A 19,387-nucleotide genomic window follows, 5' to 3' on the forward strand; every position below is an offset into this window, starting at 1 on the left:
TGTAAAATGGTTTTATATATTACAGAAATGCTGTCCGAGTCCTCAAGACTGATCAATATTTTTTTCCAGCATAGAGGGAGGTGAAGAAAATTGGTTAGGTTCTGTTTAACAAAGTTTCTTATTTGAAGGTAGTGAAAGAAATGTGTTGCTGGAAAGTTAAATTTGGAATGTAATTGTTCGTAGGATGCAAAGACATTCTTTATGTACAGAACTCTTAAGTGATTTAATCCCAAATGTTTTCCAGATGTTAAAAATTGCGTATGTCTGAGAGGGTGAAAGAAGGTGGTTCTCCTGCAGAGGTGACACAGAAAAGAGCTTTTCTACCTTGAAATGCTTCCTAAACTGGTTCCATATTCTGAATGAGTGAAGCACAATTGGGTTGTTAGTATATTGGTGATATTTTGCATTTGTTGGGGCACAAAGCAAGGAATATAATAAAGAAGCACTACAAGATTTTATTTCTATTGCGGACCAAGCCTGTGTATGTTAATCTATTTGTGTCCGTGTCCAGGTTTTTATAGCTAGTATGTTTGCTGCCCGGTAATAAAACTGAAAGTTAGGTACAGCCATGCCACCTTCTGCCGTAGGTCATTGTAGGGTCGCTCTTTGGATACGTGTATGTTTTGAATTTTAAATAAATGTGGTTATTTCTTAAAAAAAATACTTATTGATGAATATTGGAATGTTTTGAAATAAAGAGAGAAGCGTAATTTTTTTTTTATGCTTCATTCCTTAAATAACGTGGTTCAGTTTTTAAAATGTTGAGAGATAATTAAGAAAACATTCTATAAAAACAAAAAAAACATTAAATGAATGGTATGCATTCATATCATGTTATCCTGTAAATTGTCTGTGTGAATATACATTACATTTTTCAAAGCACTTTTGTCTTAAAATGGCTTTTTATGAAGTTGACAGCTATTTCAATATATGTATTTATACTAATAAACAGACATCTATGGCAAACACTTCTTGCTACCCTTTTAGGTTAAATAGTAAACACACTTGAAATACCAGTAGCTCCTAGCACATCCACTAATCTTACCAAAAAGGCCATCAGAAGGTATACTACAGGTCTTTGAGAATTGTATAAACTTGCTTGCGGTAGAACACACTAAAAAAAAGTTTGAAATAATATACAGGTAAACAAATTACTACAATGCTATACTACTGTACTACATTTACCCTACACCATCTCAAGAAATACTACAGATAAGTAACACTTGGTTTTACTAAGTTACTGATTTTGGGATACTGTAAGTAACAATGAATTAAAAGTTTAAAGACGAAAAGATACAAATAAAGCAAAACTTTTCTTTTAAAATCAAAATTGTTCATTTGTTTATAGTTACATGCAATTTTGTACCTAAACCACAATGAAACAACTTGCATGTGCCATCATATTTACTCCAACAATACAATTATTTACACAAAGGTGATAACAGAACAAAGGCAACACCACAATAATGATCACTAATAGTCCTTCCCAACTATGTAGGCAGATATTTATTAACGTGTGTATACTTTAGGGTAACAAAGAGTCTTGTCCACACTAACGCAAGATCTTGGCATGATGTCTAGCTTTTGAGGTGCTTTTGGTCTACTTCTCTGTGTCAGGCAGCTCCTATTTAAGCGATTTCTTGATTGAAACAGGTGTGGCAGTAATCAGGCCTGGGGGTGGCTACGGAAATTGAACTCAGGTGTGATACACCACAGTTAGGTTATTTTTAACAAGGGGCAATTACTTTTTCACACAGGGCCATGTAGGTTTGGATTTTTTTTTCTCCCTAAATAATAAAAACCATCATTTAAAAACTGCATTTTGTGTATATTTGTGTTATATTTGACTAATGGTTAAATGTGTTTGATGATCAGAAACATTTTGTGTGACAAACATGCAAAAGAATAAGAAATCAGGAAGGGGGCAAATAGTTTTTCACACCACTGTACATACAAAAAATATAAAAGTAGAGATGCTCCGATTGATCGACTGCCAATCTAAATGAGCCGATTTTCACTTTAAAAAAAAAAAAAAAAGATGATCTGTAAATTGGCCGATCATAAAAATAAACATTCTTTTCAGCCTCTGATCAGTATTCACCTTAAAAAACCTGATCACATCATCCATAAATTAGACGTCTACTTTAAGATTTGGGGGTTGGGTAAAAAAAAAAAAATCCCTTCAAGTACAAGATTTGTGGAAACAAATTCATATGCTACTAAAATATTGTATGCATAACTTGGTTGCCATATGAAAATGTATAAATAAAAATGGCTGTTGCAGTTTCAATGGAAAAAGCATTACGTTGTGCTAGCTCCAGTTTACATGACCCATCTTTTTACTGACCTTTTCATACATTATGCCATATAAAATTTTGCATAGTATCATTTTACTTTTATTTCTAGCAAAACATGTGTATAGCAAATGCCTGGGTAAAGCTGGCCAATGTTTTCACAGCCCATACCAGACATTTGTGAATGATCTTTATAACAGGTCTAACACCATGGGTCAATGCAATAATATCCAGTGTTGGTCAGTCTAGCAGTCTTCTCATAGTAATGGCAAATGTATTTTAATACCAGCTAATGCATGTGACAAAAAGAAAAACTCCCAAGTGCTCAGCAACTACCATAACCACCTCTATTACTTTTTCAACACAGAAGGTAGCAACCCACAGCAATGTTCTTTATTACGTGCTAAAATTTAACCATGAAAGCATTGTTAGATTATTCACATAAGCAAAACATCAAAAACTTAAACCAAGGTTCATACAGGTGTCCAACAAACTGGAAATTACAACTAAACCTACAAGAGACCAACCAGTTCTGAACAAAACTCACATAATGCTCTTAAGTTCCTCATGGAAACATAGTAACGTCCCTTTTAGCCACAAATACTCATCCTATTAAAAATCCTCCTAACTTAAAATCTTCATAGAGGTTGCATACTACCCACTATAAAGCAAGGTAACAAATAACCCAAGTCTGAAACCAAAATAAAGCACTACCTGCTGGTGCTGCTGAAGATGCTCCTCTGAGATATCAGGATGTTGGACAGCCAGTTGTGCTGCTGCAGCAACAGCCTGTAACTGTGAGTTGGATAGCTGCTGCTGTTGCTGCTGGGTAGGACTTGTGTTCTGCATCGTCTGGTTGTTGGCCTGTGTTTGCGCTTGTTGCTGCTGACTCTGGATCTGCACCTGCACTTGGATCTGCTGCTGCTGTTCAGAAGCCTGGTGTACAGCTGCCGCAAGCTGTGGAGAGAGTTGCGATGGATTCACCTGTTGTTGCGGAGACTGCTGGACCTGGACCTGAACCTGCAGAGGATAAGGGCAGAAAAGGCAGAATAAACATAGTGCAAGTACAAGTTGATTAAAGGACTAAAGGGAAAGTTTTTATCTCTTGCTTACCGGGCAGGCCAGTTCTAGCAGAGACCCAGCTACCTCAGTGCTGTCTGTGTAGATGCAGTTTGTTCCCTGCTGATACACCATTGTTGTTGCAGCATTGGCTGTCTGCTGAAACTCCTGTAGGGCTTCAGGACCTTTGCTTGCCAGTGACTCCAAAAACTCTTTCATGCGATGCTGAGGAACACTACGTGCCTTCAATCGCACATACTCCTCAAATGAAATGGTGTTCTCCAGGGAGTTATTCATGGCAACGAATGGTCTTCAAACTGGGATCTGTAACAGAATATTATAACTCATGAGGATTGGATTCCACTACTTTAAAACTGACTGCATCTGGCACAATATAGTGCTCAAGTTACATAAAGCAGAAGTATGGAGAAGCAACTTTATAATTACTCAAAATGTGAAAAAGTCTGAATTAGCATAAGGTGCCCATATTTTGTGGTGTTCAAAAGAAATAGACAGAAAATGTATTTACGTCATGAGCTAGAACAACACAATAAAACAAAATAGTTGCATCAGATATTTAAAAAAATAAAATGTGTTTCAATTTTAATGATTAAAGCTAAATGTTCTCAATTTTAAAAGAAACTTTTCATTTTTCACTCTCCGATATAGGTCCATAGAGGGCTAGATCCCTCGCAAAGGATCAGAACCCAAAAATAACATCATATCATCATATTCTTAATCATCTACATTGAAATAGTCTAAAACGATAACCCCACATTATGTTTGAAATCCGCCTTTCTGGGAGAGGCTCTTATAAGGACTACAGCCAACATTAAAGATCAAATACCAAAAACAATATCAAATTTATGATGTGCAACCTTGAAGTATAATAAAATGACAGTCCATATACCTATATTACCAATTCCCACTTTTTTCCCCAAATTTTGTGAAAAGGAGTAACTGACTGCTCATATGCCATAGGCAGTCAACCCCGAGGCAGGCTGATACGGCCTACACAAGTTCAAGTCCTTCTGATTATTTTTGCTCAAGACACCAATTGGTTTACTCTTTGTAAACCAATAAGGGTGTAACTTCCTACACAAAATATGGTCCAAAACAGCCTAAAAATGAGCAGTTTTCAGATCTAGGGGGCCAAACATCTTGTATGACTACACATCAAAATGAGCCCAAAAGTGCATCATATGCGGGGGATTTCTTGTACCGGTGAGTCAGGATGCACAGGACAAAAAATAGAATACAGATGTCAAAGCATTCTATCGTAATTGTTATGAACACAATTACGGACGCACCAAAAACACTGTGAATATATGAGCTATTTTAAATTCAAAATGGTTGCTTAAAATGATTGTTTAATAAATACATACAGGATAAGATGCCTGCCAAATTAGCAGAAAACAAATAAATGATGCGAAGGTAACAAAGGCACTAAACACTAGAATACAGCCAAACCATGAATCACTAATTGACACTTTATATAGCACAGAAGATCATTTTAATAATCAAGTGTTCATCATAAAACTATTAAAATAAACAAGCAGAACATTAAACTCAAATCTGCAACTTTATAAAAAACTGAATGTGCCTTTTATTCAAGTAGAAATTACCAGCAATCCATCAAAATTGGCAATGAAAACAGCCACACAAGGTGTTCTACACAGGACTCAAAGAAGCAATAAGCCTAAAGTGAATGACAAACTTATAACATCAGCAGCAAATATTTTTGGATACATTTCTTACCCATGGGTACAACCCATGGTAAGCAATGTGTGTTCATTCTTCTTTATTGATTAAAGTTCCATCAAGTTAGTATACAAACATATCACCTAGTGTTACTACATGGTATCAATACTACTCATCACGTTTAAAGTACCACTCAGTCTTCATGGTATTCTACATTTTTTTGCCAGATTCAGATCAAGGCACTGATTCAGTCATGCACAGCAAAGCACAATTTTGTTTCTTATTAATTCCTGCATAGCACTGGTTATTACTCCAGGTGCTTATCATACTTAAAGGTGAACATCCGTCAAGGTCTCAGGGTTTTTTTTTTTTCTATTAATTTTTTCTTGAATATTGACCACTGTCCAAGCCTGCTGCTTCAAAGCAAATGCTTTGGTTGATGTAGGATGCACAGTTTAGGCAAAACATTAATACTGCACTTTGTGTTTACTACCTGGTGATCGATTTAGTTTTTTTTTTTTTTTTAATATAAAAATATTTTGTCATGGATGTCCAGTGTTCTACTGCACAGTTCAAGTGATTTTTAAGGTAAAATCGGGGTAAACTATTCCATCTTAGTTACCACACTGAAACAGGCTTTTTTTTTTACATTGGGTAGTCTGAATAGGCAGATTCTAGCCTTAAATGTCAAAAGGTGTTTAAAAATGCCACTAGATTCTTAATGGCCTATCTGTCCCTACATTGTTCAGTAATCTGTTCTGAATATAGCGATTAATTTAAGCAGAGTATAGGCAGGGTTATATAACTTCCAGTTCTTAATTATGGTAACTACATTCCAAAAAATATATAAATGTATTGTATGTTTTACATATAACATCCATTGCTAGAGTAATACTTTTCCACACTTTTGCCAAAGATTTAGTTTCAAAGGAGGTGAGTCTCATGGTTGAATCTTTATATTACAATGCACTACACCTAGCAGACGGAATATACAGAAACACAGAAACTGCTAAATATAATTAGGAGTATGTCAAGTACAATAGCTTATACTTTTTTTTCATTTTTTCAAAGGTTTAGGTCTTCTGTAACAACAGGGCTATACAAATAAGCTTTTCAAAAGTTTTATAAAATGCTTAATAAATTTAAATCAAAATAATTTTAATGTCACCACATTTGACAGCAAATTAAAAAGGAAAAAAATCAAGTAGTGTAAAATGTTTAAGAGCACGGAGTAAGTTAGACCATTACAATTACCCAATCATAGCATTTAATAGCTTTAATTTTTTATGGCTTTCCTAACTGCACATAATTAACATTTTCATCGTGAAAAGAAAAAAAAAAAAAGGAAAATACTTAAGACCATTACTATTTTCTCCATTATTTAGAGAAAAGCCAAGCAAAATGACACCTTTTATAGAGTATAGGTTTAATTTACTAAAATACATATTAGATGCAACTGTAGTTTTCATATTTAAGTCAACTTTAAAGGCACATATATTTTAATGAATTATCTTCATATTTTAAATGTAATTAAAAATATTAAAAACTAGGGCTAAACTCTTTTAGTTTTTCCATCAGCAGTAGATGCCAGTTGCTCAGCTATTTCAATACAAGTCGTGAACATTTGCTTAATGTCTTCAAACTGATTTAAAAAAAAAGATTAAAACAGAAAACCACCACCAACTGCTAACAGAATTCCACCTCAAACGGCCGTGTCCCATAATCGACGAGACCAAAATGTTTAGGTTTAAAAACAATTACTCAACTCACCAGCAGCTATATGAATTTTACATTAATTCCTTTACTCATAGCTTGATTTACTTAAGATCATAAAAATTAAGACAATAGAACCCGCATTTTCTATCAAGTATCTAAGATGGTCTGCGGTTACCACAAGCAATTCCAAAAACTAAAGGTGCCAAGTTCAAAAGTTATAGTAGGAAACAAATTATGATATTAGATAAAAAACTAAGTATCTGAAACATATTGTGATCTTTATATATAATACGCTACTGTGGCTGTTCGTTTGTCTGTCCAGGATTTTAAATCACCTGTAGTTCACAAACCGTTTGACCTATTGACCTGGAATTTGGTACAGATATACTACATGACGTCTACCATCCGCTTTCGGGGTGATGATTGACCTCCAAGGTTATTTGGCTTTTATTTTATTGTATACCCCTACTCTCTTTTTTTCCCTGTTTCTTTTTCCGGTTTCTTTACTCAAAGCTTCATGATGCTCCAACGATGATGGACGGATTAAAAGGCAGAAGTCTACATGACCATCATCATTATCAAGCCCTTCCGTGAGAACCCTAAATCCAAAGAGGACTGTTTCATTTATGTTAGGTAGAATGCCCAGAGGGGACTGGGCGGTCTCATGGTCTGCAATCCCTACAGATTTTATTTTTTCTCCAGCCGTCTGGAGTTTTTTTTTTTGTTTTTTCTGTCCCCCCTGGCCATTGAGCCTTACTCTTATTCGATGTTAATTAATGTTGATTTATTTTGTTTTATAATTGTGTCTTTCATTTTTCTATTCTCTAATATGTAAAGCACTTTGAGCTACTGTTTGTATGAAAATGTGCTATATAAATAAATGTTGTTGTTGTTATTGTAGAAGCAACGGCCAGCAGGGCGGCTGTGCGGCGCATGTGTACGGGCGCCGTTCTCATCCCTACCACCTTCACCATCACTTCCTCTACCTCTTGATATCATAAATCATTCTTGAAGCAGATTAAACACCCGAGTGCCATCTTAAGTGAAAAATGAAAGAAAACGTACTAAGTAATTGCAACACAAACACTGACTTAATCAGTTTTAATGCGAAAAGATGCCGACGAAAAAAGAGAAGCAGCGGGCCGCTAGGGTGGAGATGAGAAGAGCTGCTCAGGAAACAGCAGGCGCATGAACCTCTGAGCAAATGAATGCTAAACGTACAGAGAAAAAGGATGAAAACTAGGAATGCTCAAGTCAAGTGTATTCACTGCACAATTACAGTGTGCCATTACAGATAGAAAATATTTTGTGTCCGAGCGTCCCGATCCATCCAGTTATTAAATTTATTTTAAAATATAAACAGTTCAAAAGGTCAGTTCACTGTGCAGTAAGTACTGCACACACTCTGGTTTCTAGTAAGATGATAAAAGCATAAAATGTAACTAATATGTCAGTTTAACTGCTGCGACTAGTATTGTGTTGGAAACTATTAACATTAAAAGTTCAAAGCTTGTGCTATGGATTTAATTCAAGGTCTTAAAGGCAAATGGCAAATTTTATGAACTTTGAGAAGAGATTTGCCCATTGTTGAAACTGGTGTTAAAATCTCAATGCCGAATGGCTGGAAATCACCCAAAGCTTGGTTAAGACTTAACAAGTACAACTTGTCCACACAAGAATTGGCTCATTGATTCTTATGCTACTTTATCCAAAAAATATTTACCACAAACACATGGACATTTACAAAAAATTTTCCACTGAAAACCCTACGTCAACTTTTTTTCCATGAAAACAATACTTACTCTATATGTAAAGAAAGACATAAAGTATTAATAAAAGACAACAGCCATCCTGCACAGTTGCTTTTAACCCTTCCGAGGATATGGCACAGGATCAGTCACATTCACACCAACATAGGCCGTTTCTATACAAGGAATGCAATGTTACTGAGTGGTCAGTCTTAAACCAAATATTGTATGAGTTCATGTATATAATTGTATATGCATGTGTTGTATTCAATGTATTCTTTGTGTGACTTTTTGCTGCAATTGTTTCAGTATTACTATTCTACAAAGATGGAATTTTTATTGCATTATATACAAGCCAAATTAAGTATAAATATTGAGAAAAAAGTCAACACATATCCAAATGCAAACGAATAAAGGCATATTAAAAAAAACTTATCTGGTCAGCGTGCAAGACAATCAACATGTTCAGAAATCATTTAAAATGGCAGTGATACCGTAGTGGAAACATTCCCAGTACAGGTCCTGTGATACCACTGTGGCTACGGGTTTTCATTCCAACCAGTTCCACAAATAAATAGTTGTTTAAATTAGCCTTTTCCGTCTCTCCTTATGCATTCAGAAATATTTGCTAATATATTTACATGCAAACAAAATTCAGAAATTTGCATTTTTGAATGAAAAGAAAGGGTTTAAAACTGTTAAAGAAAACACATTTTCAAATTCCTTCTCAATACAAACATCATAGTACAGCATGTGTCTCAATGCACAATAAAAACTGAAAAAAGGCCAGCTAAAGAATCAGACTGTTGAGACATTAATAGCCCACTCCTTTTTCTGAAAGTGGTTGAAATGAAAGCCTTTTTCCACTGTGGTCATGCAGGACTGAACTTGGGGGTCCCCTATCCTGATACATTATGGATCAAGTTCGTAACTACAAGGGTCCAAGTTCAAATGTACTTTTTATATAGCCATAAAGCCACATACAGCCAGAGGCCAACAAGTTAAAGGGGTGAGATTAAGACCTCTGAGAAGCCCTTATCCCAAACCTTTTGTGATAAATTATCTTCACAATGCTCTGGTATTATTTTTCCCATATTCATATGTTGAATGTCTTAAGGTCCCAGACTTGCAACTACACGGTTAACTCCCAGCGCTAGCAAATCTTGTACCAGCTATTGTCAGATCAGTCCGCAGCAGCAGCCTCTAGGAAGACTCTCATCGGGCAGTGGGGTTGGATATTCAAACCAGACACAGTACCATTCTAGCATCATAGGACAAAACAGCTAAGGAACCAAAAACAAAAACTGTTAAGTATGTGACATTTTACACTCTATGCAGAAACAAAGTGTCGCACTTGACATGAAATTGTCAAAGAGAGTTCAAATTGGGCCTAAAGATCCCCAGTGTTATTTGCACAGTAACGTACTCTGGAGTAACGATCACCTCAATAATTGTGCTTTACACCAATGAAACGCATCTAATAAACAATGTGTCCTTGTCCATACAATACCCTAAGGAATAAAGAGGTTTTCCGCCCATATATAGAAAACGAACGCGATATTTGAGCAGGCTTTATGGAGGCCACATGCATGCACGGCGCTATATACTAATAAACAAGTCTCCGCAGTCTCCGTTGTTCATAAAATAACATCCGTTTATAAGAGTATACGAATTATGTCATTCTTTCCCAGTAGCTAAACGGTACACACAATGAACAGGCTGCCGACAAACAAAAAGAGCGAGTCGCATGTGGTTTGGCCCGGCCCTATAAAATCCACGGACTTTCCTGTGGTGTGGTTGCCTAACTAACAAGCGCAATAGGCGGCAGCTATGGAAGAGAGGCAGATCGGTGAGGCGTGTACGCGCGCGACAAAATTTACCGTGAACGCGCACGAGCGCGCTCTGTCTGAGACCCGCCCCAAATAACCCCACAGACCGGGGATGGGTTGGCGCACCTGAAAGTCCAGTTCTGATACAACAGCGAAACAAATTACATTTTCCGGTAATACTAAAAATAGTCGAGTGGAGGAACAGTGAAAAGAAACTAACCTGCTGGTCTTGTATTCTGCCGGTCTCAATGGTGTTTCAACGTGGATAAATCCTGTAAGTGTTCGTAATGCTTAATCCGGCACAGAATTCGACGTTGGGCCATGAAAGCAGCTTCACCGCAGGCGCGCAGTATACCAAAACCTAAGATGATATTGTGCCAACATCAAGCGCTTATAGTGACTGTATGCTTATATATTTAATTTTTAAATGCTCTGTGCAAAATAACAACAGTGCTGAGACTTGAAAAAGAATTAGATGATCCAGTCCATAAACAGTAACTAGCAACTTCTTCCACCAGCCCCACTTGTACCCTGAAACTATTGCATTTCTGCAGGTGTAGCAGTTTCAAACCTGTGTGTAATAAGTTTTGTTTTTTTTCTCAGCTTCTACAGTTTGTTGAGATATTTTCAATGCTCTTTTTGGCAGTACTTGAAGAATACCTAACTCATCCAATCTTGCCTACTAAACACTGATATGAAAAGCAGCTGTGGAAAAATTTCGCTTCATCAGTACCACCATTCGCTTTTTAATCAAATCAATTAAAGCCTAATCGTTCTATACACCGCACAGTGTGCAAATATAATGAAATTCTTATTTGAATGTGTACCTCACATAATACAACCATCGACTAACAATGCATGGTACAATTAACCAAACAGTAGTTCAACAATACAGAAAACTAGAGTATAAAGTACTGTGCTATATCTAACAATATATGACCTTGGCTGTAGAATAAAGTGACAAGTGTTAAATGAGTTTGTACAGGAAACATTATTTGATGCAATCGCATACAACTACAGGACACGCTAACTCGTACTACCATTTTTAATTGGAAACGGTAACTTTAGTATCCACATCACACTAAACACATAGAGAATATTGCAGCTTTCCTGAAGTATGATGCCACAATACCAACATACAGTGCCCATTTTAACCAAACTTTTAATGAGCTTTTTTTTTTTTAGCTAAACGAAAATTTACTTGAGACTTTCCTTCAAATACAGAAATCTGATCTTGCCCAATGTCTGTTACTGCCAAAGGAGGCTTCTGACTTGTGGAAAATCAATGAAAAATATCACTTTAAGATCAGCTAAAGCCTGTCACAATATAAAACAGATCAGTTAAGCCAGTAAACATGCTCCTCTCTTACTAGAAGTGGCAAACAGTAATAATAAAAAAATACTAGAATAGCATGTGTTGGGGGCAGGGGAATAGACAGAGATAGATAAGTTAATCATTGAAAATTGAGTATTACGGCAGCCACAGTTACTCCGAATACACATATGAATGCAGTCAGAGGTTTGTGTTGATTTCCAGGAGGGTGCATTTTAATAGGAGAAGCAGAGTAAATTTAGTCTCAAAAACTGGCCTAAGCCAATTCGGACTGGATAGTGGAGCCTATTAGGCAGAAATGGGTGAAGGCAGGAAGCAGCCCTTTACTGGGTACCAATTCATCAGGGGGCCAACTCGCACAAACCTGATCTGAAATTATCAACTAGCCTAAGAAAATAAGGCTTAAAGAGAAAAAAAAAGATATACATACATACATACATACATACATACACACACACAAACACAAGGGGGCTTACCCCCTGCTCGCCAACCAAACGCCAGCATGCGCTACGCACCAGCCACTTCACGTCTCTGCTGCTCGCGTTGTGAAGAGGGGGGCTGAATGCACCCCAAGGAAACGCAGTTGCTCCTCCAAAACCCCCTCTTAAACGGTGATACAATGGGAAATAGTTTTTTTTTTTCCCCCTACTCTTTGCTCAATCAGACGCTGGCTTGCTACTGCTGGTGTGCCATGTGATCTGCATCTCGTGTAGCGCTCTTCTGCCATATCACATACAGTATTTCACAAAATGAGTACGCCCCTCACATTTTTGTAAATATTTTATTATATCTTTTCATGGGACAACACTGAAGATATGACACTTTGATACAATGTAGTCAGTGTACAGCTTGTATAACAGTGTAAATTTGCTGTCCCCTCAAAATAACTCACACAGCCATTAATGTCTAATCCGCTGGCAAAAAAAGCGAGTACACCCCTAAGTGAAAAATGTCAAAATTGGGTCCAAAGTGTCAATATTTTGTGTGGCCACCATTATTTTCCAGCACTGGCTTAACTTTCTTGGGCATGGAGCTCACTAGAGCTTCACAGGTTCCCATTGGAATCCTCTTCCACTCCTCCATGACAACATCACGGAGCTGGTGGATGTTAGAGACCTTGCGCTCCTCCACCTTCTGTTTGAGGATGCCCCACAGCTGCTCAATAGGGTTTAGGCCTGGAGACATGCCTGGCCAGTCCAGCACCTTTACCCTCAGTTTCTTTAGCAAAGCAGTGGTCGCCTTGGATGTGTTTTTGGGGTCGTTACGTTGGAATACTGCCCTGCTGCCCAGATTCTGAAAGGAGGGGATCATGCTCTACTCAGTATGTCACAGTACATGTTGGCATTCATGGTTCCCTCAATGAACTGTAGCACTCATGCAGCCCCAAACCACAACACTCTAACCACCATGCTGGACTGTAGGGAAGACACACTTGTCTTTGTACTCCTCACCTGGTTGCTGCCACACACGCTTGACACCATCAGAACAAAATAAGTTTATCTTGGTCTTATCAGACCATAGGATATGGTTCCAGTAATCCATGTCCTTAGTCTGCTTGTCTTCAGCAAACTGTTTGCGGGCTTTCTTGTACATCATCTTTAGAAGAGACTTCCTTCTGGCATGACAGCCACACAGACCAATTTGATGCAGTGTGCGGCGTATGGTCTGAGCGCTGACAGGCTGACCCCCCCCCAACCTCTGCATCAATGCTGGCAGCACTCATACGTCTATTTTCAAAAGACAACCTCTGGATATGTCGTTGAGCACATGCACTCAACTTCTTTGGTTGACCATGGAGAGGCCTGTTCTGAGTGGAACCTGCCCTGTAAAACCACTGTATTGGCTTGGCCACCGTGCTGCAGCTCAGTTTCAGGGTGCTGGCAATCTTCTTATGGCCTAGGCCATCTTTATGTAGAGCAACAATTCTTTTTTTCAGATCCTCAGAGAGTTCTTTGCCATGAGGTGCCATGTTGAACCACCAGTGACCAGTATAAGATAGTGTGAGAGCGATAACACCAAATTTAAACACACCTGCGACTTTGTAACACTAATGAGTCACATGACACCGGGGAGGAAAAATGGCTAATTGGGCACAACTTGGACATTTTTCACTTAGGGGTGTACTCACTTTTGTTGCCAGCGGTTCAGACATTAATGGCTGTGTGTTGAGTTATTTTGAGAGGACAGCAAATTTACACTGTTATACAAGCTGTACACTGACAACTTTACATTGTATCAAAGTGTCATATCTTCAGTGTTGTCCTATGAAAAGATATAATAAAATATTTACAAAAATGTGAGGGGTGTACTCACTTTTGTGAGATACTGTATGTCCACATATTCACTCTTTTTGCTTTTACCATATATCCCTCAATACCGCATTTAATTTCGATTCCGTGTTTGAAATTACATCGTGACAACGCAACGTATAACTAACTGCCCGTGAGTGAATATCGCTTCTTTCTCTCTCTACAAGAAAAGTGTCTGACAATAGCATTAACACAAATGAGAAATTATTTCCCTCATGGGATTGTACTTTCACCAAACAACAAATCTTTTAATTCTCGCAGATACGCCTCTTCATTAGGAAGAAACATTACTTTTTTTCCCCCCCAATAGCAACACAAATTATGCAGTCTACAAGTCTCTGAATTAAAGTTTAAATCCGAACAATATATATGATCTCTTTTCGTTGTTCCATTATTTCACAGAGTAATAATTTCCGTTTGTTTGCACTAATGCGATCTTTGCTATCCTTTTTTTGAAACTTTCAAATTTTCATACTTCCATTTTCTCTAACCTGCACTGCATGTGTACAACGACCACATTTTTCAATTCTTTATGATATTCTACTTTGTCATCTACGGTTTGTTTTATTTCCAGCCCCGAGCGTGGTTAAATCTCTTGGCACAAAGACTCATCTCATGGGACATGAAAGTGTCTCACTGAAAAAAATCACATCTCGTCTCTTTCCAAGATTTTTTTTTTTAATAAGAGTGCAGTGTTAAGTCCATGTCTCCCCACATGATTTTAGGCAAGTTACAGAAAAGATCGTATCTGTGTGCATTTGCATTGTTTAGCAATAAATTTGATTGAGTTCAATGTCACAAAACTTGCTAACAAAACTAATTTGGGTAAAACATGATTATATTTTTTTTATCTATTTATCTATCTATCCATTTTTATATTTTCAATCTATTATATAGCGCCTTTTAAATCTATATCTCTCTCTTTTTATAATATATATATATATATTTATTTATTTATTTATTACACATACAAAAACACATACTATCAAATCTGCTCAAACTAAATTAATGCCAGTGGGAGCTGCAGTGTATCCCAGCAGCCTCCTTTGTTTAATTTAATAGAATAAGCATACTACAAATTTGACCAAATATCAAAAGATTACTTCTGAAACTTCAATCTTTTCTGAAGAGTGGACACTGCTTTATAATTACAGAGTTCCATCTTATACATATAATGGGGCAAGGTGTTCCAGATTAACTTTAATGCAGTTTACACTGCTGAAGGTATCAATTCAATGACTCGTCAATTTGCCTGATCACCATTAAATAACTAGAAAAATAAAGTAGGGAAAAGTAGGAAAAAAGAAACAGCAGAGAAAAAAAAAATGAAAACAGATTAGCTTTTTCATTTTCAAATGCAATAATGATATACAATATGGCAGTATGTTTAATAGTTGCTGTTGCTTTTACTCAAATTGCTATAAAGATACTGGCAACAATTTCTTTAACTACATGTTACATGACTAATATCGATTCTTACTGCACTCAACCATGGACTTCTTAGGCAACTTTGTGTCCGTGACCATTAAGATTTGTCATTTTAGAAACTTGCATAAATGTTTACTGAACAATTATATTATCCCAAAGGCAAAAAGTAGCACCAATACCCTAAAGATGACTAACACTTAAAAGTAGCAATCAGGAAAACATGCACAGCTATATACACAATAAAACAAGGTCACTAAACTTGTAGAGTACCTTTAAATCTCAGGTATACTAAGTGACTTATTCTGTCAGTGTTGCTAAAAAGCTGCACTATCACAAAGTTAACTTTACATGTGAACTGTACACAAGCCACTGCAAATCTTAGTATTCACAGGGAACAGCATTAAACGCACAAGTAACTAACTGACTGAACTTTTAATTACCAGCCCACTGACTCCATTTTATCTACTTTGACACTGCGTATCAAAACAGCAATACTTAATATACAATAAGTTTTTGGTTGTTCTCTACATTTCAAAGTGTCTACTAATCTTCCTTGTGTTCACCAGCACTTATCAGAAATAAATGGCCTGCCAATCCATTTTCTGTAACGGTGTAAGTAAAGAAGAAAACAAAAAGCCCATCTCCTAGAACACCACATACAGAACAGGAACTTGCTCAAATGAAATTTGTGCTGCAAATGTATTAGATTATATTACCACTAAAACACAGGATGTAACATGGATGAATGCAATATTTTGGTATTGTCCCAAAATTCCAGGTGCTATATAAAAAGACAGAATATGTCAAGAGACATATGAGAAATGGGAACAAAGAGCAATTATTCTGGTATTGTCAATATTTCTTGAATATAAACAGGCAGGATATGTCAAGAGATGTGTATGGGAACTGATGGCAAGTCTGTGGAAACTGAAACTCCATTACAGAATGGCAAAATTTATCATTTGGTTATCTTTCTAAAAGTCGACAATTTGATCATAATGAAAAATACAGCAATATTATTTATTAACCTTACTGACTAAATTATTCGCATCTCAAAGATGTTGCTCATACAGAAGCAACAGATTTATTTTTGTATAATAAAATATCCTTATCCAAGTGGATATAATCTAATTAGTAACTGCACATACAAGCATCATTTGGGATTGCATGAAAGGGAAAAGTCAGGTAGACACCACCCATTCCTCAATACAACTGTACCTGCTATTCTTTACACAAGTAAACTGCCAATTACTTCAAGAGTTTAGCATTACAAGCCAAACAACTTACCCAAGCTCATTCATTACCAGTTTACAAATAAGTGCCTGCAAAGTCAGTATTGCTTTGGCAACTTAGGTTTTTAAAAAATTAATATATCAAGAATACACTATCAGCTACTGTATATCTTCCTTACAATAAAGTGTTTTAAATCAGGAAAACGTAGGTCTAGAATAGGAAGACATTTTTCAGCAATGGTGGCTCTTCCCATACTTCAAATGAATGTACTACATTATCGTCTATTCATATAGATACTTTATTAATCCCAAGGGGAAATTCACTAACCAGACTCTCTAAGTTTTAATACAGTCCACCTTCATTTGAAGAGTCGACTAACCACCTAGACAATCTTATATCTGGTCTACTGAATATGGAATAGTTATCCATCAGATTTCATCGCCCCTTTTCATCAAGACAACTGATGAAAACTAAATAAGTACCTCTGTGCAAACTCACCGTGTCCATCATGAAAAATGCCATGTAAATGTTAAATAGAGATTATTTATTCTATTGATGCTGTGGTCATTGTTATTGGGTTTGCTGTTAAATGAACTACATTAAATCATGTACTGTATGTTAGGTAAACCTACCGAGTCATTCATTGAACAAATACTGATGACATTACCCACAAAGACTAACGGCTCCCTGCGTTAAAGGTGTCACCAACGCAAATCTAACACTGGCAGACACCGTTAACCGATGCCAAACACATCTTCGCTCTCATTCCAAGTAAAACCATGACCTGGTCCCCATGCAGGCACAGACAAAAAGATTGTACTGTTAAACGTTATTCTAACTGGGTCGGCTCCAAAAGAAGCACCGGTGATAGGTTCGCGCGCGCCCACGAGGCCTTTCTCTGCCCACCGGGCGCGTCCCCGCCGCCAAGAGAATGCCCCTCTTGCGCGTGCCCGGCTCGCCATACGACAACGGAGGAGTTAAGGCTTCTCGGCCTCGGCATACGTTTCTGCATGCCACTGCTGTCGGCATCATTCGACACACTGAGGTGTTCATTGCCAGTCCCCCTTAGAGAGGAGGAGAAGAAGGCATTCTATATTTCTCTGCCTCAGTAGCTGCCTGGACTCCCGCCCGAGCGCCACACAACAACCTGGGCTTACCCCACTGAATATCGGCCTGGCCGCTTCCCTCTCCTCTCCACTCTCGCCGCACCGCTCCAAGCAAGGTGCCGACGGGGAGCGCGATTCTCTGGCTGTGTCGGGGAAGCGCCTAGAAAAGGTTTCTTCTGTCTTTTTTCCTTTTTCTCCTCAGATCTCGATGAGCGCCATCTTACATTCAACCCCCCTCTCAACCAATCGCGAAGCCGCGATCTCCTCTCGCGAGACTATGGCGGAGGAACGGGTGGGAGGTTTAACGCGTTCCTTAAAGGGCTCCTGCAGTGCAGGTGTCTGCCAGACAGACAACCAGGAAAACTGTCAATAAGTGTCCCCAATTGTCGTAAAGTTCACAGATTGGCAATTCAGTTTAAGGAGTGGTCAATGTGAACCTGCATATGCCGAAAATAAATTTCAGTGATGTGCAGGGTTTGGGGCATTGAAGCTTATTATGCGAACATAGGTGGCGTTCATACAGAAGTGGTGTCAGTTTACCAGTTTGCCCTGCTGGGATCGAAGAGGTAAGTGTAACCCAGCATTACGGGAATCTTAACGGAATTCAACTGGAAATGTTACTGTAAATCTCCGCAAGAGATTATATTACAGGGTAACACTTTTATTTTAGCAGCTTTTACCATTTTCTCTTCTAGATTTTCTTACGCACCCCTCTTAGGAAAATGGCAACTTTCAATAGAAAGATATCCCTATACCAAAATCTGCGAAGGAAATTACAGTTCCATATGCCAGATGTTGTTGTAGTTTCTCAGATATTCCATTCAGCTGTGAAATTAAGGATGTGGCAATCCTTGGATGTCACTTGGGAAAATAAACATTAGAGGGTGTGATCTTTTTGGCAAAAATTAGTCAGGGTAATTTTGAGGCTGAAGGTGTATACAGTATATATACAGCGGTGATGAAAAAGTCAGTCAGACAATGGTGTTGTACAGAACCATGCATATTAGGGTTATAGTGGTTGGTTTACTCAGCAGTTGTTATTTTAAGGGTTTTTAAATAGTCTGAAGTTTTAAACATTCTTTAATCTTCACCCATATCTAAAATGACAATGTATATATATATATATATATATATATATATATATATATATATATATTTTACTTAACACTTGCCAATTACCCATAAGTGATGGGTGAAGAAATTTTCCTAAGATAATATTCATGTTTTCTAATATTTTTAAAGAAACACTAGTGCTTCTCTGCATATATTGTAATAAGGATTGATTCATATGGTACTAGTAAAATTACCACAAGTTCAGTTGTCATAACCCCAAACCCATAATATATCCCATAAACGCTACGCATATTTGCTTGAAAACAGCATGTCATGGGAAAAAAAAAAAAAAAAGGATCACAATTGAAAAACTTTTAAAAAACATAAGACAACACACATAGCTCACAAAGTGCAATTTAAATCTAGCATTTGAAGAGTTTAGAACACATATTGTCCCAAATGAAATATTCAGATATTTATATTTGAAACTTACACATAAGCACGGAAGACTGCCCAGTTGATCCCACAAAGTTAAAAAGGTGCCACAGTTCTGGAAAACTGATCAAGTTACAGAGGTA

General features: G+C 37.3%; 1 protein-coding gene across 1 annotated transcript in view; it reads right to left on the minus strand.

Annotated features, from left to right (window-relative positions):
• LOC120540421 (glutamine-rich protein 1-like) overlaps window positions 1-18,016 on the minus strand; it is a 50,811-nt gene extending 32,795 nt beyond the window's left edge. Inside the window, exons 1-3 of the mRNA XM_039771208.1 lie at window positions 17,808-18,016; window positions 3,408-3,677; window positions 3,009-3,314 (exon numbers count right to left, since the gene is read on the minus strand). Coding sequence (XP_039627142.1) covers window positions 3,009-3,314; window positions 3,408-3,650 — 549 coding nt within the window. The 5' untranslated portion in view covers window positions 3,651-3,677; window positions 17,808-18,016. The remainder of the gene's footprint in view (window positions 1-3,008; window positions 3,315-3,407; window positions 3,678-17,807) is intronic.
• Between the last annotated feature and the right edge of the window lie 1,371 nt (window positions 18,017-19,387).

This window comes from Polypterus senegalus, chromosome 12, assembly GCF_016835505.1.
Source record: "Polypterus senegalus isolate Bchr_013 chromosome 12, ASM1683550v1, whole genome shotgun sequence".
NCBI classification, from domain to species: domain Eukaryota; kingdom Metazoa; phylum Chordata; class Cladistia; order Polypteriformes; family Polypteridae; genus Polypterus; species Polypterus senegalus.